Source organism: Pelophylax lessonae (genome assembly GCF_965119305.1).
Source record: "Pelophylax lessonae genome assembly, chromosome: 9".
NCBI lineage: Eukaryota > Metazoa > Chordata > Amphibia > Anura > Ranidae > Pelophylax > Pelophylax lessonae.
In genome coordinates, this window is record NC_138776.1 from 254,909,557 (window position 1) to 254,932,718 (window position 23,162).

Sequence of the window (23,162 nt, forward strand, 5' to 3'; positions counted from 1 at the left end):
CCTCTCCTGCAGATGGAGAGCAGAACTGAAGCCAGCGTACACTACCTGGTTTAGTATTGGTCACAGTGAATTGGCGTCCTGAATGGAAGTGGAGGAGAAACGTGTCTTAGGGACCTCTCCTGCAGGGAAAGAGCTGAACTGAAGCCATCTTTATGCTACCTGGTTTAGCTTTGGTGACAGTCCTGAGGGGATTTATTTGTTTCACCACCAGTAGGGGGTGAAACGCGTCATTTGGACCTCTCTTGCAGGTGGAGCAGAACTGAGGCCATCTTGCACTACCTGGTTTAGTTTTGGGCACAGTGAGTTGATGTCCTGAATTGGCTTAATCGTTTCGCCCCCACTAGGGGGGGACCCTCTAAGGGACCTCTCTTACGGGTGGAGAGCAGAATTGAAGCCTTCTTATGCTACCTGGTTCAGTTTTGGTCACAGTGAGTTGGTATCCTGAGTGAGCTTAATTGTTTCACCCCCTTTAGGGGCCAAACGCATCTATTCGACCTCTCCTGCAGGTTGGAGAGCAAAACAGAAGCTATCTTACACTACCTGGTTTAGTTTTGGTTACAGTGAATTGACGTCCTGAGTGAGCTTAATCAGTTCAAAATGCATCTGAGGGACCTACTGAGGGTGGAAAGCAGAAGTGAAGCCATCTCCTGAGTGAGCTTATCAGTTTCACCTGTACTAGGGGGTGAAACACGTCTGAGGGACCTCTCCTACAGGTGGAGAACACAACTGAAGCCATCTTACACTTCCTGCTTCATTTCTGGGCATAGTGAGTAGTTGTCCTCAGTGGGCTTAATGGTTTCGCCCCCACTAGGGGAGAAACACCTCTGGTGGACCAATCCTATGGGTGGAGAGCAGAACTGAAGCCATGTTACAGTATTTGGTTCAGTTTTGGTCATAGTGAGTCAGCGTCCTGAGTGGGCTTAATCGTCTCGCCCCCCACTAGGGGAGAAACATCTCTGGTGGACCAATCCTATGGGTGGAGAGCAAAACTGAAGCCATCTCCCAGTACTTGGTCCAGTTTTGGTCACAGTGAGTCAGTGCCCTGGGTGGGCTTAATGGTTTTGCCCCCACTAGTCTCTGATGTGCTGGTGGAAGCTCCACCACCTTCAGTACATGGCTCTTCCACTCTGGCCTGAAGCTGTGACATTTATTCTGTTGTCAACCAAGCAGGTCCTTCTGGGACAGGGGCAGGAAACAGCACCCTGACACCCTCACAGAGTAAGTGCAGGCATACACTCGAGTCACGGCTCAAGGAAGGCTTCCATCACTCCAAGGTATCATTTTGTTTTTTCATCTGGTCTCTGCTATGGGAGGAAGAAGAAGTAACATGGGGCATGAATATACAGTGTTGCGTGGCCTTTGTACACACAGTACCTGCCAGAGCCTAAACACATCCAACTGTACAACTACCAACAATATATATTGACACTAATATATATATAGTATGGAATGCAGGGAGCTCCTACCTCCGATCCACTGATCCTGAGAGCATGCAACAATGGATTACCCTCCGCTCCCAAATGTAGAAAATTACCACGAATATATATATATATATATATATATATATATATATTTTTTTTTTTTAGAATAATAGTGACATAAATAAATAATGGTAAAGTAACAAAATTGCAATAGTGGTATAAGACTTCTTATGATAAGTGTGCACTAATAATAAAAAGGAAAATGCCTCTGGGATAGTTATGTCATCATCAACAAATATAAAAAAAATAAAATAATATAAACCTGTACTTTTAAGTTGTGTTCATACCAGGATAAGAAATAAAACGACGCCAACAACTAATAAAAAAAACAGTAATAATAATACCCCTAATAGTTTTAATGCTATTCCAATAAATAACCATAATAGTAATAAAAATAATCATCATCATAGAAAGCAACAATGATAAAAATATCACTAATAATGATTTAATGCTATTCTAATATAATAATAATAATTATCATCATCATAGAAAGCAACAATGATAAAAATAATGTCAATAATAATGATTTAATGCTAATCTAATATAATAATAATAATAATTAATAATAATAATTATCGTCATCATAGAAAGCAAGACTGATAAAAAAATAATGGCACTAATAATGATTTAATGCTATTCTAATATATTAATAATTATTATCATCATAGAAAGCAACAATGATAAAAATAATGTCACTAATAATGATTTAATGCTATTCCAATATAATATTATTATTATTATATTGGAATAGCATTTAATTATTATTAGTGCCATTATTTTTTATCATTCTTGCTTTGTATGATGATGATGATGATTTATTATTATTATTATTATTAATTATCATCATAGAAAGCAAGAATGATAAAAAATAATGCCACTAATGATGATTAAATGCTATTCTAATAGAATAATCATCATCATCATCATTAAAAGCAATATTAAAAATCATCATCATAATGATAATGCCACTAATAATGAAATAATAATAATACTGCTAATACAAGGTTAACAAGGTGGTTATAATAATATTCATCATCATCATAATAATTATATAAAACAAAAATAATAAAAATAATGCTACTATAATGATATAATGGTAATAATAGTTATAATAATGCTGCAATAATAATAATAAGAATCATAATAGAAAATAATAATAATTCTACTACTAATTATTTAATTATATTCCAATATAATCGTTATCATCATTCAAAGTAATAATAATAATGCTACTATTATATTCGAATACAATATTAATCATCATCGTAAGCAATAATAATAATAATGCCACTAACAAAGAAATAATAATAATACCACTAATAATGATATTATTTCAATGGTAAAATAATACTGTAATAATAATAATAACTTGTCATAATAGAAAATAATAATAATAATTCCACTAATAATGACTTAATTCTATTCTAATATAATCATCATCATACAAAGTAATAATAATAATGCTACCATAATATTCTAATAAAATATTAATAGTTATAATACTGTAATGAGAATCATCATAATAGAAAATAAAAATAATAATAAAGCTGCTAATAATGATGTAATGCTACTATTCCATTGTTAAAAAAAATACAAATAATAATCATCTTAATATTATAAAAAATAATCTTTATAATACCATTAATAATAATAATAATAGTCTTTGCGTATGTTATTCCTGTATAAAACCAACAAACACAATTTTAATTGGCGTGATTGATTTTTAATGTTGTAGCACAGAGATGAGAGGTGTACCGATGACATGTCATATCCCCCCCGCAGTCTCTTCTACGGGCTCCGACAAGATGGCCGCCCGGGGACATCCGTGTATAATCTTCTCCCTCTACCGCCGTGGAAGTTGGCGAGAGCTACATTTCCCGTGAGTGGGCGGCGCCGGGGAGGAGATGACGTCACGGCGGTGGTGTCTCTCCCCTTCCTGTGTGGGGCTCGGACGGTTTGCTGGCAGTGGAGGGTGAGGGGTTAGCAGAGTGGTGATGGGGGCAGACTGTCCTCCTCTGACTTTACATCTCTGACACCTCCAGACTCCTCTGACCTCCTCCCCTGCGCTCATTGTTCATCTCATGACTTCCATTTACTCACTTTCCATCTGATCTTCACCCATTGGTCACCCCTCTGTGGCCCTGCCCACTGCGCTACATCACACGACCCCTCGCCAATGTAAACGCAAACTCTCCGCGAAAACGCCAGGAGCTCACGAACTTCGCTGCAGTCGTAATCGGATGACGTTTCTTTTCTGAGCGAGTTTCCCGTCGCTCTGCGATTTTTATTTATTTTGTCTCATGTTCAAAGAGGAGCGAGGAAAAAAAGCGATTACGCCGTAGAAAGCGAATTGGAAAATTTCCATCTTTTTTCGGGATCGTTTTATTTTGTGTAAGCACAAGGTTTGTTGTTGACGGGTTGGTTGGCGGGCATCATGGCCGTTCGTAGTCTTGCCCACAGGGTTTGCGTTAGCGAGAGTCCTCTTCGTATAATCTGAGAGAGAAGATCCATCTTCGTTGTTGAATCTTTTGCCCCACCCAGAATGTTCTTCGTTGAGTCTTAAAGCCTGACTCCAAGCGGGATTACCTTTTGCAGGTTTCCAGCAGGTGGACATGCTTGGGTTCCTCAGGAGGACTTCGGCATCATACCATGGTTCTATGCGGGATGAGGTCCAGCTCCCGCTCTAAGCGCTAGACCCCCAGCGCTACTGTCACATCTCCGCCTCACTCTAATTTTGACCATTCACAAAACAAACAGCCCTAGTCTCCGTTTTATGAATGGTCAGGAGGAGAGGGGAGTGGAGAGGCGACCGTAGCACCCAGTGCGGCCAGGAAGGTACAGTGAGGTCCTCCCGGGGAACAAGAACATTCACCTGATGGAAAACTTTGAAGGTAATCCTGCCAAAAGTTCAATTTTTATTGGTTCTGATCGTTTTACGAAATAGAGCTTTTTAACCTCTTTTCTTTTTAAACACCTTTAGGGTTCTGCAGAGCCGGGGACGCCAAGATGGAGGATCGGAAGCTTTTACTAGGTAAGAAGATCGCAGCTACGGCCACCAAAAAACAAAAGGTGCAAGTATTGCATTGTAGGTTGATGGGGTGCATGTCTTCCAAGTCATATTTGTTTTTGTGTTGGGCTTCCAGGGTGGCCACAGGAGAAGGTTCCCTAAGTGTGTGGCTTTCAAGGGTGGTCATAGGTAGAAGTTCTCCATTTGTGAGTCTTCAAGGGGAGGGCTTTCAAGGGTGGTCATAGGTAGAAGTTCTCCATTTGTGAGTCTTCAAGGGGAGGTTATAAGTAGAAGTTCTCCAAGTAGGGGGGCTTCTAGGGTGACCACAGGAGAAGGTTCTCTAAGTGTGTGGCTTTTAAGGGTGGTCATAGGTAGAAGTTCTCCATTTGTGAGTCTTCAAGGGGAGGGCATAAGTAGAAGTTCTCCAATAGGGGGGCTTTTAGGGTGACAACAGGTGAAGATTCTCTAAGTGTGTGGCTTTCAAGGGTGGTCATAGGTAGAAGTTCTCCATTTGTGAGTCTTCAAGGGTAGGTCATAAGTAGAAGTTCTCCAAGTAGGGGGCTTCTAGGGTGACCACAGGAGAAGGTTCCCTAAGTGTGTGGCTTTCAAGGGTGGTCATAGGTAGAAGTTCTCCATTTGCGTGTCTTCAAGGGGAGGTCATAAGTAGAAGTTCTCCAAGTAGGGGGGCTTCTAGGGTGACCACAGGAGAAGGTTCCCTAAATGTGTGTGGCTTTTAAGGGTGGTCAAAGGTAGAAGTTCTCCATTTGTGAGTCTTCAAGGGGAGGTCATAAGTAGAAGTTCTCCAAGTAGGGGGGCTTCTAGGGTGACCACAGGAGAAGGTTCCCTAAGTGTGTGGCTTTCAAGGGTGGTCATAGGTAGAAGTTCTCCATTTGTGAGTCTTCAAGGGTAGGTCATAAGTAGAAGTTCTCCAAGTAGGGGGGCTTCTAGGGTGACCACAGGAGAAGGTTCCCTAAGTGTGTGGCTTTCAAGGGTGGTCATAGGTAGAAGTTCTCCATTTGTGAGTCTTCAAGGGTAGGTCATAAGTAGAAGTTCTCCAAGTAGGGGGGCTTCTAGGGTGACCACAGGAGAAGGTTCCCTAAGTGTGTGGCTTTCAAGGGTGGTCATAGGTAGAAGTTCTCCATTTGTGAGTCTTCAAGGGTAGGTCATAAGTAGAAGTTCTCCAAGTAGGGGGGCTTCTAGGGTGACCACAGGAGAAGGTTCCCTAAGTGTGTGGCTTTCAAGGGTGGTCATAGGTAGAAGTTCTCCATTTGTGAGTCTTCAAGGGTAGGTCAGAAGTAGAAGTTCTCCAAGTAGGGGGGCTTCTAGGGTGACAGCAGGTGAAGATTCTCTAAGTGCGTGGCTTTCAAGGGTGGTCATAGGTAGAAGTTCTCCATTTGTGAGTCTTCAAGGGGGGGTCATAAGTAGAAGTTCTCCAAGTAGGGGGCTTCTAGGGTGACCACAGGAGAAGGTTCCCTAAGTGTGTGGCTTTCAAGGGTGGTCATAGGTAGAAGTTCTCCATTTGCATGTCTTCAAGGGGAGGTCATAAGTAGAAGTTCTCCAAGTAGGGGGGCTTCTAGGGTGACCACAGGAGAAGGTTCCCTAAATGTGTGTGGCTTTTAAGGGTGGTCAAAGGTAGAAGTTCTCCATTTGTGAGTCTTCAAGGGGAGGTCATAAGTAGAAGTTCTCCAAGTAGGGGGGCTTCTAGGGTGACCACAGGAGAAGGTTCTCTAAGTGTGTGGCTTTCAAGGGTGGTCATAGGTAGAAGTTCTCTATTTGTGAGTCTTGAAGGGGAGGTCATAAGTAGAAGTTCTCCAAGTAGGGGGGGCTTCTAGGGTGACCACAGGTGAAGATTCTCTAAGCGTGTGGCTTTCAGGGTGGTCATAGGTAGAAGTTCTCCATTTGTGAGTCTTCAAGGGGAGGTCATAAGTAGAAGTTCTCCAAGTAGGGGGGCTTCTAGGGTGACCACAGGAGAAGGTTCCCTAAGTGTGTTGCTTTCAAGGGTGGTCATAGGTAGAAGTTCTCCATTTGTGAGTCTTCAAGGGTAGGTCATAAGTAGACGTTCTCCAAGTAGGGGGGCTTCTAGGGTGGTCATATGTATAGAAGTTCTCTTGAGAAGGTGGCTTCCAGGGTGGCCATAGGTAGACATTATCTAAGTGTGGGCTTCTAGGGTTTCCATAGGTAGAGGTTCTCCAACAAGGCCAAAGGGGAAGGTCTGAAAGCGTGGGGCTTTGAGGGGGGTGCATAGGTAGAAATTCTCCCAAGTGCAGGGCTTCCATGGTGGCCATAGGTAGAATTTCTCCAGGGAGGCCAAAGGTGGAAGTTCTCCAAGTCTGTGGCTTCCAGGTTGGTCATAGGTAAAAGCTCTCTAAGTTTGAGGCTTTCAGGGTGGTCATAGGTAGAAGTTCCCACAGTGTGGGGTTTGCATGATGGTCAAAGGTAGAAGTTCTCATTCTGGGAATGTGTGGCCATACAGAAGTTTTGTATGGAAGTTGCTGAATGCATAGAGGATGTTGCTACTCTCTGTGTTGAAGGCCCTGTATTGAAGTGTGTCTCTTGGGATTGGTGGATGCTCTAGCTCCAAAGAGAGTAATATGTCAATACTGTTGACTTTGTTATTTTACTATGCTAGGAAAATGATAGTACTCTCCTGGAAAAAAGCCTACACCCACCGCCATTCAGGCATGGAAGGCACTTGTAAATAAAGCACTCCTCTTTTGTAAAGCCACTTATGCCAGTTGGGGAATACCCAATAAATTCAAGAAGGTGTGGGGAGGTTGAACAAAGAGTACCTCTACAGTGTCTGACTAAACTGGGCGTATTTAAAAGGCCCTTGATACCTTTCCTGTTGTATATTGTTTTGGCTGGTCAAAGATATATATGTCTGGGGCTCAAGACGTATATGTTGAACTGGCGCTGTGCACATAAACAAATGCCAGCCCTAGTGCTGACCGTTTGGTGTGGTGGCTTGATAGAAGAACACTAGGACAGTCCTACAGAGTACTTTTATGTCACGCTAACCTGAAAAAGATGGGAAGGTTTTAATGTTCTTATACACACATATTAACCTCTGAGCTATACTGTGTGCCTTGTGCTGAAGCTTTGTTGTTGTTATAGTCACCTGATGTTCAGGCTGTTTTAACTGTCTGTATGTTGTTTTGCTTTTGTAATGTTTTATAAAAACAGCAATAAAAAGAGTTTACAAAAAAAAACAAAGGTGAAAGTTCTCGAACTGTGGGTCTTCAAAGGGAAGGCCATAGGTAGAAGTTTTCCAACTAGGGGGCTTCAAGGGTGGCCATCGGTAGGAGTTCTCCAGGGAGGCTAAGTGTGTATGTTTTCCAAGTCTACGGCTTTCAGGGTGGCCATCAGTGGAAATTCCTGAAGTGTGAGACTTTCAGGGTGGGCATAGGTGAAAGTGCCCCAAATCTGAGACTTTCAGGGTGGGCATAGGTGAAAGTTCTCCAATTGTGGGGCTTCCAGGGTGGCCATAGGTAGAAGTTCTCCAGGGAGGCCAAAGATGGAAGTTCTCCTTTATCTGGGGCTTTCAGGGAGGCCATAGGTGGAAGTTCTCCAAGTCTGGGACTTTCAAGGTGGGCACAGGTGTAAGTTCTCCAATTGTGGGGTTTCCGGGCCATAGGTAGAAGTTCTCTAGGGAGGCCAAAGATGGAAGTTCTCCTTTATCTGGGGCTTTCAGGGAGGCCATAGGTGGAAGTTCTCCAAGTCTGGGACTTTCAAGGTGGGCACAGGTGGAAGTTTTCCAAGTGTAGAATTTCCAAGGAGGCCAGAGAAGGAAGTTCTCCAAGTGTGGGGCTTTGAGGATGCCCATAGGTTGGAGTTCTCCAAGTGTGGGACTTCCAGGGTTGCCATAGGAGGAAGTTTTGTATGGTCACGTGATTCTGGTTCCTATGATCGCCTCCTTGTACCATTGTGTTCTATGATGGACATTTGTCACTTCTGTCACAGCAGCGAGACAGATTGCGCAACCGATTTACTACAAGGTTACAATTTGGTTCACAAATTCCTCCCTGAAATGCTGTAAAGTAACACTTCAATAAAACAAAACCTGACCCTGACCATGTCTTCGTTGTGCATCTGTTTAGGGTGGAAATCTGTTGGAGATCTATCGCAGTTGGGTGCCCAGGATTACAGGCACAGATTTTGCAAATAAACAGGAAACATAGACTTTACAATGCTTGATTAAATAATAATGTTACTAATTTGCTTGATAAATGCCCCCCCCCCCCCATGACATGTTATCCTCGCACCTAACGTTTGACAAGCAGGGGTGTGACTTGGGAGTTCATTCTCGTTAAGGCGGCCTCAACCATTGGGGGTCTCTGTCATTATCAACCATATAGATTTTGCTTGAGGGTAAAGGTTAGGTTTAGAGGTAAGACTCAAAGGTTTGAGGGAGTTATACTGATGTATAAGGCCTACGTTGCAGTTAAAGGGTCTATTTATAACACAATATCATTGGACGAATGTCACAGGCATTCGTTAAGTTCAAACAAGTTTTGACAGGCCATTTGCTTAGTATGTTGATTTTCTATGATCGTCAGCTCCAACGCATTATGGCCACTAGATGGAACTGATGCTCATAGTAAATCAACATATTAGACAAAATACAGTCCGAATTCGTGATGGCTGGGTGAATGATTGTGACTCATCCAACAAATCTTTTATAAATAGCCGCTAAGTGTTGGGTTTAGTGGTTAACTGTTGAAGTTAAAGCGGACTTCCAGTAGTTTTTGTGTTTATTAAAAGTCAGCAGCTACAAAAATACACACACTCACCTGTCCCACGATCCCACGTGATGTGGCCGCCCGAACCCTCAGTTCTCTCCCTCATCTCTCCCAAGTGTGGGCATCTGGCTGTGACAGCTTGCGGCTTTACAGCCGGGTGCGCACTGCGCATTTGTGAGTCGCGCTGTGCCTCCTCAATGGCCAGGCAATCTTCTGGGACCTATGACGTGTCCCAGAAGATTGCAGAATGGGAGGGGGAGAGGAGAAAGCGGAAGTGGGAGCTGGGTATCTGTAAAAACTAAGTACCCACTCCCCCCCCCCCCCCAAAAAAAAACAAAAAAACAATGACATGCCAAATGTGGCATGTAAGGGGGGGTGAGGTGTTCTTAAAGCGGAACTTCCACTTTTGGGTGGAACTCTGCTTTAAGGGTTAAGCTGAGATAAAACATTAATGGTTCAGGATAACAGTTGCTTATCAATGCCCATCTTATTTAGGTATATGTCGAACTCCTGTGTTTATTGAGCTGGCTATAAGGAAAAATGTAATGAGCGATAAATAGAGTCCTCCATTGGTGGACTCCTTCTGGTGGCCTTCAGGTTTATCTTGGGAACCTAGCTTCTTCAGGCTCATCTTGGGAACCTAGCTCCTTCAGGCTCATCTCGGGAACCTAGAGCTCCTTCAGGCTCATCTCGGGAACCTAGAGCTCCTTCAGGCTCATCTCGGGAACCTAGCTCCTTCAGGCTCATCTCGGGAACCTAGCTCCTTCAGGCTCATCTCGGGAACCTAGCTCCTTCAGGCTCATCTCGGGAACCTAGCTCCTTCAGGCTCATCTCGGGAACCTAGCTCCTTCAGGCTCATCTCGGGAACCTAGCTCCTTCAGGCTCATCTCGGGAACCTAGCTCCTTCAGGCTCAACTCGGGAACCTAGCTCCTTCAGGCTTATCTCGGGAACCTAGCTCCTTCAGGCTTATCTCGGGAACCTAGCTCCCTTAGATTTATCTCGGAAACCTAGCTCCCTTAGATTTATCTCGGAAACCTTGCTCCTTTAGATTTATCTCAGAAACCTATTTCCTTCAGGTTTGTCTCAGGAACCTAGCTTTTTTAGATTTATCTTGGAAACCTATTTTCTTCAGGTTTGTCTCAGGAACCTAGCTCCTTCGGACTTATCTAGAAAACCTAGCTCCTGCAGATTTATCTCAGGAACCTAACTAGTTATTTTGTAATCTGAAAATCTGGTATAAAGGAAAAGCAGACAACATTTTTTTATGCCTACAGGTGGAATCAGGAACAGAGTGAAGAGGGGTCCGAGTCCACCCCTCTCCTTCACACCTCACTGCCTGAGTATTAAACAGGAAGTTGAGGATTCTCCACGCAGTTGTGCAGAAGATGACTACAGGGACCGTTGTGAAGATACAGACTATTACAACGAGGCCCATCGGTACTTCAAGGAGGAAGAACAGGAAGAGAATTGCACCCACCAGGAGGATCAGGTAGACCCTATGCTCTCCACAATTTTTTAAAAATATGTAAATGTAAAAAACTGTGTTTTTACAACCCTTGGAGACTAATACAAATTCTACTGCTTAACCCTCAGCTAGATGATGACGGACATGAGGTGGCGACGCAGACAGAGCAAGCGGATGAGATTCAGATCAAAGAGGAGCAGGAGCCTGTGGATATCGATGATGGTAAGTGCAGGCTCATATAACCTTGGTCTTTGAAAATGGTTGGCTTGGCATAGTATGAAGGAAACCAGCACTGAAAAGAATTTGGTTCTTTATTTTTTTTTTTCTTTTACCTCATGTACCAATTAGAAATAAGTCCAATATCCTCTCGATTCCAAAACTTTGGTGTTATAGAAGAATTTTATATATTTTTGGGTCTTATTCATAAAAATGTTTGTGTTGTTCCTGGTTTTGCTCCTAAAATTTTTGGAGTATGGGTATGTTCACCTACATCGGGGTGTTCCCATGCTCCTGTTGAAATTCAATATAAAAGTTAAAGCTCAACTCCAGCCAGGACAGAGCAGACCAAGGTAACAATCTCTGTCAGCCTTCTGTTGATCTCCACTTCGTAGTAATTTTGGAGAGCAACTGATAAAGGTTGCCTTTGAATGGGTCAAAACTGATAAAAAATGTTGTGTATTAGGTGGCATGACTAAGATAATTTTTAAGTACAACCTTCTGTTTTTATTGCATACTTATTTTAGACCCAGTGATGTAATCACTGGGTCCCTCTGCTTTTCTTTGCAATACAGGTAGATAGTGACTGATGGCAGGATGCTGTACATAGCTTCCTGAAATCATCACGGCACCCTGCCCCACTAGTCCTCTCAAAATATCTTAGCCATGATGCAGTCGGTGGGCTGGCTGTTGGTAGGAGTTCTGCAAATATCAAAATACCTTGATGGGAGGATGTCAGTCTGGAGGAGTGGATGTTCCGGACAGGCTGCACCCTAGCTACCACATGTGAGGTTGAGCCTCCATGATTGAAAGATTTGAAATCCACTATATAGGTGTAGCCTATTTACGTACCTTCTAAAGCCCAGCTGAAAAACTCCCAGAGATCGCATCATCCCATCCTGCCTTGTTGCTAAGGCATTTCTAAGAGACTCCTAGCTTTTACTGTCCACCGCCACCATCACAGGAGGGAGCTTTTCCTCTGATTTAAACCCCCCCCCCCCCCCCACATGCACTTTCCTCTCCAACACAGTAGCTCTGAGATCAGTGTTTGAGAGCTCACTCCTGTAATGGTGAAAAAAGCTGAACTATGCCTTGAACTTAACCGCCTCCCACCCGCCGTATAGACAAATGACGGCGGGTGGGGGGTGGCTCTAGTTCTTCGATGACGTCATATGACGGCGACTCGCCACGGCCCTGATCTCGGCAAAGAGCCGTGGCTTTTTACCCATGTGATCGGCTGTGTCCAATCACAGCAGATCACATGTAAACAAGGAGATGCCGTTTATCGGCTCTCCTAGCTTCACACTAACAGAATGTGAGGAGAGGAGAGCCGATAAGCGGCATCTCCTCACAGGAGAGACGTGTATAGGTCATCAGGGCACTGATCATCAGTACCCTGATTACAATGCCGCCCCAACAGTGCCCATCCGTGATGCCACTCTTTGCCCAGTGCCGCTTATCCGTGCTCATCAGTGCCGCCTATCAGTGCTGCATATTAGTGCCTCCTCATCAGTACCCTTCAGTGCTGCTTCATTCGTGCCCATCAGTGCAGCCTCATCAGCGCACATCAGTGAAGGAGAAAAATTACTTATTTACAAAATTTTCTGACAGAAACTAAGAAACTTTTTTTCCCCCCCATAATTTAGTGTCTTTTTTTTACCAAAAAATAAAAAGCCCAGCTATGAATAAATACCACCAAAAGAAAGCTCTATTTGTGTGAAGAAATTAATAAAAAAACTAATTTGGGTACAGTTTTACATGTCCCCACAATTGTCATTCAAAGTGTGACAGCGCTGAAAGCTGAAATGGGGTGCTGGGCAGGAAGGGGGGTGAAAGTGCCCGATATTGAGATGGTTAAGGTTTGAGTTGCACCAAAGCTTAACTGTTCTTTTTCTCTCCAGGCTATGACATGAATGATCAAGATTCTTGTGATTCAGCCACAACATCCAGAGCTGGATGCCTTCCAATTGATGAGTATGGGCAACTAGCAGACAAGCCGAAACAGTTCATCTGCTCGGAGTGTGGCAAAGGGTTCAGCCTCTACTCCTATCTCACCAAACACCAGCGTTGCCACTCGGACGAGAAGCCTTTCTCCTGTGTCGAGTGTGGCAAGTGTTTCCGATACAAGCCCAGCCTGGTTGCTCACCAGCGTGTCCACACAGGCGAGAAGCCATTTTCCTGCACAGAGTGCGGCAAGCTTTTTGTCACCAAGTTCAACTTGAAGGCCCATGCCAAGGTCCACACTGGAGAGAAGCCAGTGGAATGCCCGGCGTGCGGCCGGTGCTTCAGCAACAACCCGGCGCTGGTGAAACACCTCCGGATCCACACAGGTGAGAAACCTTTCTCCTGCACCGTCTGCGGCAAGGTCTTCGCCAGCCGCTCCTGCCTGAACGCTCACCAAGTAATCCACACAGGCGAGCGCCCGTACATGTGCGGCGAATGCGGCAAGGCCTTCGCCAACCAGTCCAACCTCATCTCCCACCGGATCATCCACACTGGTCAGAAGCCATACATCTGCCCAGAGTGTGGCCGTGGCTTCGCCAACCAGTCCAACCTGGCCAAACACAAAATGACTCACACGGACCACAAGCCCTTTGTCTGCATAGAGTGCGGAAATGTCTTTGCCAGGAAAGAGGGCCTGGCCAAACATTTTGAAAGGATACACAAGAAGAAGCTAGAATTCTGAGGATAAAAAAAATATTTTTGTTTCCTGAATGCTGGTACGCGTGAAACCTTGGCGCGCATTCCATGTCCTTTTCTCCCCCCAACTTGGGCTTTTTTTTTTGGAACAAGACTCGTTGGTGAATATCTTAACCAGGTCATCAAAATCAGGAATTTTCAGGAGCAAGAATGCAGTTTAAATCCAGTTACGACCCATTTTAAATTCTGCTTTATTCAGTTTTATTCCTGCATTGACTGACAACTTGCAGGTTTGTTTAGTCTTCACTCAAAAAGAAAAAGTGAGACTGGATAAAAAAAATAAATAAAACCTTCAGCAGTTTTATTCTATTTCCCAGAAAGGGCAGGATAAAAACCGCACCATGCGAATCCGACATTCATATGAACACAAATGGGAGGAGACAAAAGCAGATTCAAATCTGAAGATCCACCTTGGGACACATGTGAGTCAGTAGCTCTCTACGGCTTCGCCCTCCTGCGTTTAAAAAAAAAAAAAAGTAATTCTGGGAGTAAGGGAGCGTGCAGGAGCTCGAGGATGTTTTATTCTTTCTTCAACGAGGTGGCCACTTCCAACAGCCGGACAATGCTGCAGAGGCAGACAATTTATTTACTGGTGAGAAGATCCTTATGGACAGAAAGAACGTCTCGACAGACTGCTGATGACTTGGCTTCATGGATTACCGATTTTCCCTTTTTTTTTTCATATTGGCAAGCAGGGAGGTTAGGTCATAGAAGAGTTCGATATTACGCGCACAATTTTCAAAATGTAAGGCAAATCCCGGGCGCCAAGTCGAACGTGATCTCTTTTTGGCCGACTCTTCTCTCCTTCCCCTGTTACGAAGTGGAGGAGGAACTTTTACTAGTCTGCCAGCTGTTACTGTCCCCAGCTTCATCCCTCCCTGATTTGCACCAGACCTAATCTCCTACCTTGGGTGTCATGGTGCACAGGATGGAAGAGGCCACTTACACAAGACTTCAGAAGCCCCTCCGACTAGAAAAATACACTAAAACGTTCATTGTTGGAGGAAAACAAGTGCCGCGATTACATTTCCTCCTGTTTCTCGACGTTCTGTCTGCTGCTAAAACGCCAGGTGCACTTTAACTGCTACTAAAGATGGATGTCAGGCCTGTGTGCACTTCAGTGGCAGAAATTTGCCAGCATAATGGAAATCCTAATCAGCGGACAGATCCTTCTAATGCAGAGAAGCACGGCAGTCATGATTTGTTCCTTGCTCATCTAACAATTTATGATGGTAACCTAATCATCTGCAGAACCACCCCACCTTCTCCCCTGCTCCTGCACAAGTTGGCCCGGCGCCTCCCGATTTTTATTGCCCTTTCTCAAGAAACATCTGCATTTGACACACATACGCTTCTTGTCTAGGACATTTTAGATTTTGTATATAAATATGAATTGTGAGAGGAGATCCTTGTGTTAAAGGGTCAAAAGTATGAGTGCACAAGTATGAAAATGTCTATTTTTAAAAAAAAAAAAGAAAAGATAATAATGGTCGGTACAGACAAATTACTGTAAGAAAGGTTTCGAGCTCCAAGAGCCAGGCAAAGCCACCGCTCAAAAGTCCACAGTCTTGCACCAGCTGTAGGCACTGATACTGGCAGAATGGAGCTTAGCTGCGCTCCCCACATGTCACAAGTAAGAGACCGGTCGGACATTGATGGCATCAACATTGACCTGCATTGTTCTGGACAATGACACAGAATGGCCGCCCAGACCTTCCTCACTCAGACATATTTCACCCAGAAAGAGCGTAGTCAAGAATGACTATGCCCGTTCCAGGAGAAATGCGTCAGTACTGGTGGAATGGAACTCAGCTAAGTTCCCCACGGATCACAAGTAAAAAGACCAGATGGCCTCTGATGACATCAATATTGGTACACCTGTATTGTTCTGGACAGTGACATAGAATATCCTCCCAGACCCTCCTCTAACATATTTCAACCAGAAGGAGCTTAGTCAGGTATGACTATGCCCGTTCCAGGACAAATACGTGAGTACTGTTCGAATGGTGCTTAGCTACGCTCCCCACATGTCACAAGTAAAGAGACCATTCGGACATTGATGGCATCAACATTGGTAAACCTGTATTGTTCTGGACAATGACACAGAATGGCCGCCCAGACCTTCCTCACTCTGACATATTTCACCCGGAAAGAGTGTAGTCAAGAATGACCATGCCCGTTCCAGGAGAAATGCGTGAGTACTGGTGGAAAACAGCAAGGTTTCTCTCTCCTACACGGCTTTATAGTTAGGATGGAACGGAGCCATCGGAGTTTGTTGAGTACTGGTGGAATGGAACTCAGCTAAGCTCCCTACTGATCACAAGTAAAGAGACCAGACGGCCTCTGATGACATCAGCATTGGTACACCTGTCTTGTTCTGGACACTGACGCAAAAAATCCGCCCAAACCCTCCTCTAACATATTTCAACCAGAAGGAGCTTAGTCAAGTAAGACTATGCCCGTTCCAGAACAAACGTGTGAGTACTGGCCGAATTGAGCTCAGCTGAACTCCCCATGTGTCACAAGTAAAGAAACTGGGTGTGCTTTGATAACATCAACATTCATAAACCTTTATTGTTCTGGACAATGATACAGAATGTCTGCCCAGAACCTCCTCACTCTGACGTTATTTACCCGGAAAGAGCTCAGTGATACTATGCCCAAACCAGAAGATATGCGTAAATGAGGAGGGTCTGGGTGGACCTTCTGTGCTAGTATCAAGAACAATAACGTTTTATCAATGCTAATGTCATCGGAGCGCAACCGATGTCAGCTTGTTCCGTCCTAGAAATGGTCAGACCACCCAATGCTACATTTTAAAGAGAACCAGTTTAGATAGGGCTTACAGAAGATTTAGAATACTTGCTCCTTTGGAGCTGGGAGTCAACATTGGTCCGGTAGCTGCATCTGCCTGATCTTGTGCTGGTAAGTCATACAGCCCTCCCGGGTCCTGCATTGCACGACACCATCAAATACTAGGACCCCGCTGTCCCCTCCTACCCCAATTACCAGGACCCTGCTGCTTAACCTGTGTAAAAAAAGATGTGTAAACTTACTTTTTTTAGTTGCTCTAGTCCCATGATGCCCTGTGTCAGTGAGCGGTGGCTGCTGGGGAGAGGTGGGAGCGCTTGACAACATCTGGGAATTCCAGGTGCCAAGATGTAATTTATAGGCTTCCGTAGCCCAGCTGTTGTCAGTTCTCCCTCCTCTCCCCTGCAGCCGCTGCTCACTGACACATGAGAGGCAGAGCTGAAAGATCATGTAACTGAACTAAAAAAAAAAGTAAGTATACAGATCTTTTTTACACAGGGTAGGCAGGATAGGTAGCAGGAGGTGGAGGACATTTTTAAGCATACTTAGTGTTCCACTTTAAATGACTATGGATTCTGCTATGTGCACTCAGGGGTTGGGGGCAGCTTGTATTATCCATATGATGCTTGTATTTCCAAATGGAAACACATATCGGACCTTGGGGGGGGGGGGGGTCTGTTAGTGCTGACTCCCAGCTCCAGAGTTGTCCTCCGACAAAAGAAAGTGAAGCTAACCTGTCAGGTGATGGAACTTTTTGAGAGTCTTCAGAAAACTCAAAAGACACCAACTTTTTCTCTGTGAGACATAGAAGCCCATCAAGAGAGCGCCATCAAGTCCTACTTATGTATATATATCTAATTTACAATATTTTAACTATTTATCAAGAGGACTGTTGGCGAACTTTGTCTTTCACACTTTTAGCACAGATTGGATTTAAATGGTTCAGTGCTACCTGGCGGTGGAGAGACGTCAGTTGAGATTGTGCAAGTTGGCGACAAGTAATCCAACTTGCGTTGTCTGACTTCCTTGTGGTAGCCTGGTTGAAAGTTTTGCCTCCAACTCTTGCACTTTGGCGACATTGTAGCAGAGCTACTTAAGTCACTTTTCCATTGCATGGAACTGAACGGTTCGGCTCGCTTTTGCACTTTTCCACTGTATGGTACCGCATGGTACGGTGTTGGAACGGTACGGTACGGCGGGGCTTTTCCACTACATGGAACCGAGCGGTACGGCTCGCTTAAACAGTACCACCTCAGTTGTGGTTCCAAGAGGGCCGTACCGATACCATATCCCACAATCCTTTGCATGCAGCCTTAACTGTTTGTCACTACTAGTCACTGATTGGTCAGAGAATCGTTGTTATCCCACCCACTTACTACTTTAGTGGAAAAGCAAACCGTACCGAACCGTTCTAATGCGGTACCATGCAGTGGAAAACCAAACCAAGCCAAGCAGGGCCGAGTGGAGCCGAGCCGGTACTTGCAGTGGAAAAGTGCCATTATGTTGCTGACCTGTGTGTCCTCTCTATATTCCTAGACCTAGGTAGATTCTGCTAGATGGCTCACTGCAGGTTTTCTGTGAACTGTGCCCTCTAGTGGATTCACCAAGCAATAGCAACCGAAAAACCAAGCTTGGTTTCATGCATCCTGGCTGGGGTCCTGGTCAGTTGATACGTTTGGGGATTACACTTGTCAAAGCTAATGTCATCTGAGCGCAACCGGTATCAGCTTGTTTCGTCTTAGAAACGGTCAGACCACCCACTAGAAATGGTCAGACCACCCAATGCTACATTTTAAAGAGAACCAATTCAGATAGGGCTTACAGAGGATATAGAACACTTGCTCCTCAGTCAGTTTAACTATGCAGGCATGCTACACAGGACGAATTTGTAGCTGGGAGTCAACATTGGTCCGATAGCTGCATCTGCCTGACCTTGTGCTGGTAACTCGTACAACCCTCCCGGCTCGACACCATCAAATACCAGGACCCCGCTGTCCCCTCCCATCCCAATAACCAGGACCCTGCTGCTTAACCTGTGTAAAAAAAAAGATGTGTAAACTTACTTTTTTTTAGTTTGCTCTAGTCCCGTGATCCCCTATGTCAGTAAGCGGTGGCTGCTGGGGAAAAATGGGAGCGCTTGACAACAGCTGGGAATTCCAGGCGCCAAGATGTAATTTATAGGCTTCCGTAGCCCAGCTGTTGTCAGTTCTGCCCCTTCTCCCCTGCAGCTTCTGCTCTTCTTGCAGAAGTCCTGGTCAGTGGACAGGTTTAGGTGATTACACTTGTAGCAAAGGTCCTAAAGAGTTTAACTGATCAGCTGTGGGTTGTCTTTCGAAAAACAGTTGTAGGTGCTCTCCTTGTGTTTCCCCAGGAAGTCATGTAAAGAGATTGAAAGTTCTGCAAAGAGCCCCCCCCCTTTTTTCAAGGTTTCTTATCGAGAGATTACTTGGCACTGTTTCCAGCCTCTGGCCAGTTGTCTGCATTGGGAGTCTGATGAAATCTGCTGTAATCCTCCTTGCCTCTATGTGACAGTTAAGCCATCTGTGCCGATAATTGCTCTCACTCCGCTTTTATTTGTATCATGCAAAGTGTGTCTTTGTGAATAAAGGCTGGAAATCGGATCCGGGTGTTTGTCTTGTTGCAAATACAGCAAGTCACTACAATGTGTATGTGGAGGGGGATATGGATCTAGGACAGGGGTCCCAAACTGGTGGGCCTCCAGCTGCTGCAAAACTACAATTCCCATGAGGAATTGCAAGGCTGACAGTTACAAGCATGACCCCCGTAAGCAGTGGCATGATGGGACTTGTAGTTCCGCAACAGCTAGAGGGCCACCAGTCTGAGACCCCTGATATAGGTGAGCGGACAGGAATGACATTCTTTACATCAGGGCTTGACAAATTTGCTTGAAATCTAGGAGCCAGCTAAAAAGATAGGAGCCTTTTTTTTTTTTCTGCGCATGCCAAATGGCCGGCTTCTGTCAGACTGGGTGCCATACACACGGGCCCAATGGCGGCAAGTTTTTAATGAACCGGCTGACGTTGCCTGGTATTTGACCCGTGTGTACATTGTTTACTTCTTCTGAGAGATATTAGCCACTTCATCCCCGGAAGGATTTTTCCCTTAATAACCAGGCCATTTTTAGCGATTCGGCACTGCGTTGTTTTAACTGACAATTGCACGGTCATGCGACGCCGTATCCAAACACAATTGATGTCCTTTTTTTCCCACAAATAGAGCTTTCTTTTGGTGGTATTTCATCACCTGCGGTTTTTCGTTTTTGCGCTGTAAACAAAAAGAGTGTCAATTTTGAAAAAAACTATATTTTCTACTTTCTGCTATAAAACATTCCCAATAAATTTTTTTTTTTTTTTTAATTAATTTTTTTTTATCAGTTTAGGCCAATTTGTATTCTGCTACATGTTTTTGGTAAAAAAAATCCCAAAAAGCGTATAATAATTGGTTTGCGCAAAAGTTAGGGATAGATTTATAACCTTTTTATTTTTTTTTTATTAGTAATCAGCGATTTTTATCAGGCCTGCAACATTGCGGCGGACAAATATGACACACTTTTCGGGGACCAGTGACATTAATACAGTAAATATAACAAAAATTGCGCTAAGTGAGATAGAACTAGTAAAAGTCCAAAAATAATAATAAATAATGTCCAATAGTCCACACTGTAAATGTTGTGAAATTGAAAAAGTATTGTCAGTCCAAATTCCCTCTAGGTAATGCGCTTACCCGAACATGGAATGATTAAAGCCCAGAATCCAGACCGGCAGAACTTGGTGACGTGATAGATATCCTTAGATGAACCTCCGGATATTGGATATATGAAATTATAAAAAAATAGAGAAACGCCATAGGGTAAAATCCCACAAATAAATATTAAGTGCTGATAATTAGTGAATTACCAGTGGTGTGTTAAACTGTAATATAAATAGTGAAACAAGAGTATCCACCACCAACATTAGTGCTGCTTACCAGAAGCAAATGTATTAATAGCCATATATGATAGAAGAGAGCCAAAGCCTGGAATAGTGAGGAGGAGTTCTTCACCAGAAGGAGGAATTCCCCAGATGTTATCCGCCACTGATAGGTCAGTCCCTTACCAGACTGAGTGCAAAACAGTCATTAAAGAGTAATGAATTCCACCCCAAAGATCCGGTACACCAACACCTCCAAGCCTCTTACCAAAGGTAGATATTTAGTAGGTATTGGATATCATGGATGGCTAGACCTCCAAATCCCCACAGGCAATAAGAAGCAAATCAAACTCCGACTTGATTATCACAGAGGGTAGGTGTTGAATCCCCTAGCTTAGAAGCTCAATGGTGGTTGGTCCCAAGCAAATAAAACATAAAAACCGCCATAGTGTAAAACCGCCATAGTGTAAAACCGCAATATGTTTAATATGAATAAAAGTAATAAACTCACATGTAAACAGATGAAAAAAGCTCGTACTAGCCGCCAGCCGGACTTCTCCGCACATCCGCACTCGTCGGACGCTGTAGGAAGTGATGTCAGCACGCCGTGACCTATTACCCATTAATACAGTAATCAGTGCTAAATAATATGCACTTTTACTGTATAAATTACACTGGCAGGGAAGGGGTTAACACTGGGGGTGATCAAGGGGTTAAATGTGTTCCCTAGATGTGCTTACTAACTGTATGGGGGGGAATTGGTTGGACAGAGGCAGAGAGAGATCGGTGATTCAGCTTAGCTGAATCACACAATCTTTTCCTGCGTCTCTGACAGGAGAGTCGTCTTGCATTGTTTACATTCCAGGCGGCTCTGCTGTCAGTTTTGCGGAAGATCACAGGAGGCTGGCGACGATCGAGCCCACTCCTCCCGCAGTCTTCCTCCCGCTGTGTCTAATCACAGCGGCAGCGTGACCCTGGTGGCGCGCGCTTTGCCGAAACCGCATGCACATAATCCCGTAGATCTACATAATGATGAGCAGCCCTGCCGCAGTAAATCTGCGTGGGGTGGTTGGCAAGTGGTTAAAGGAACACTCCAACCACCATGACCACTTCAGTGATTTGAAGTGGTCATGGTGGGAGGAGTCAGAAACACTGCATATGCTGGGATATTTACAATTATGTGCTGGGGCTAGTTGCACCCCTAGCACATGTGACTTACTGCTGGCTGGTACTGGTGGTGGAGACTGTGAGGAGCAGGGCTGGAGGAAGCATGCAGAGACTATACTTCCTGTATCTCTCCTGTCACAGGCGGAGTACATTTGATATCACTCCACCTGTGACAGGATGGAGCTGGAACTATACAGGAAGCATCAGCTCCGTTCCGCCACAGCTGACAGACCCCATTCTGTCGCTAGACATCCCAAGTCTCCTGCGAGGATGTAGCAACTCAAAATTTTGATTTTTTTTTTTTTCCCTCCTCACTTTTATTTCTGGTGACGTCAGACATTTCAAAGGAGTGATTTTCTCTAACAGGGACACAAATGAAAAAAAAAAAACCTGACAGACGTGGGTCCCAATGGGCAGGACAAGTACGAAAAATTCTGAAACAGGTATATTGCTCACCAATGACACCCAAAATCACAGCATAAAATCATCATATTTTTATTAGTTAAAGCCCAACTCCAGGATATTAATTAACCCCTCTGATTAACCGATGGTATAACAAAAAATAAAAAGCCTAGCCAGATGCCCAACTTGCTTACCTGAAGCCACGGTCATGTGACATATTCTTTTCTTCTGTTTACTTCCTGTGGTTATTCTTCGGGTGTCCACATCACTGCCTACGTTATGGACACATGCTATTAGTTGAGGCAAAACTTCCAGTGGCCAGGTCCTTTTGCAAGGGCTCCAGAGGCAGGAGAGCTCACTGGGGCGGTGAGGGGACCAGTGCTCAAGAAGATAACAAGCATAGAAAAATGTCTGGTCTATAGGGCAGGAAATTAGTTTTGCTTTTAACGGGAAACTGTGACTTTTATCCATTACACTGCAGAATGGCTTAGAAAGAGGTGTCTGGAATCAAGACTGAGGAGTAAGGTTTCCCTCTGTAATGCATCTCTTGTGGCGATCCTCTTTATGCGAGATATTTAATTAGGCTAATAGTCACAGTATAATAATGATGGACATGAACTAATGCACGCCATGACCGGGCGGCTAGCTCGCCAGCGCTAAAGGAAACCTGTCATGGAAAAGCATGAGTAATAATAGTCACAATATAATACTAATAGTTACAGTATAATAATGGACTAGAGCTGCACAATTAATTGTTAAAAAAATTGCGATCTCTGCACACTCACAGCTGTCAAAAAAAAGAGCCTCCAGCAAATGTTTATCAACATTGTTAAGGCTGCTAGATAACTATAAACACAATTTTTTACAATGTATCTTTTCGTTCTTTAGATCAAAGGAATGAACTCCTGTCTGTAAGGCTTCTTTCACACGGGCGTTCCGTATGTCCGTATATCACCCCATCCGTTTGCGGATGATATATGGCCATAATGCATTTCAATGGGATTGCGGATGTCAGCGGATGACCATCCGCTGACATCCGATTTGCGTCCTTTCAGTTCTGTTCCGTTTTTTGGAAAGGAACCCTATTTTTCATCCGCTGACATCCGCAATCCCATAGACATACATTATGTCCGTATATCATCCGCAAACGGATGGGATGATATTTGGACATACGGACTGGATGACACAAGTGTCATCCGTGTCTGTAAAAAAAAAAAAAAGTGCCGGAGCGGATCGAAATACGG

At 44.2% G+C, this 23,162-nt stretch overlaps 1 protein-coding gene across 1 annotated transcript in view; it reads left to right on the plus strand.

Annotated features, from left to right (window-relative positions):
• The first annotated feature begins 3,413 nt into the window (after nucleotides 1–3,413).
• Nucleotides 3,414–23,162, plus strand: part of LOC309564379 (uncharacterized protein) — a 39,658-nt gene continuing 19,909 nt past the window's right edge. The window contains exons 1-5 of the mRNA XM_082269006.1: nucleotides 3,414–3,460; nucleotides 4,462–4,512; nucleotides 10,503–10,717; nucleotides 10,822–10,915; nucleotides 12,811–13,592. Coding sequence (XP_082125132.1) covers nucleotides 4,488–4,512; nucleotides 10,503–10,717; nucleotides 10,822–10,915; nucleotides 12,811–13,592 — 1,116 coding nt within the window. The 5' untranslated portion in view covers nucleotides 3,414–3,460; nucleotides 4,462–4,487. The remainder of the gene's footprint in view (nucleotides 3,461–4,461; nucleotides 4,513–10,502; nucleotides 10,718–10,821; nucleotides 10,916–12,810; nucleotides 13,593–23,162) is intronic.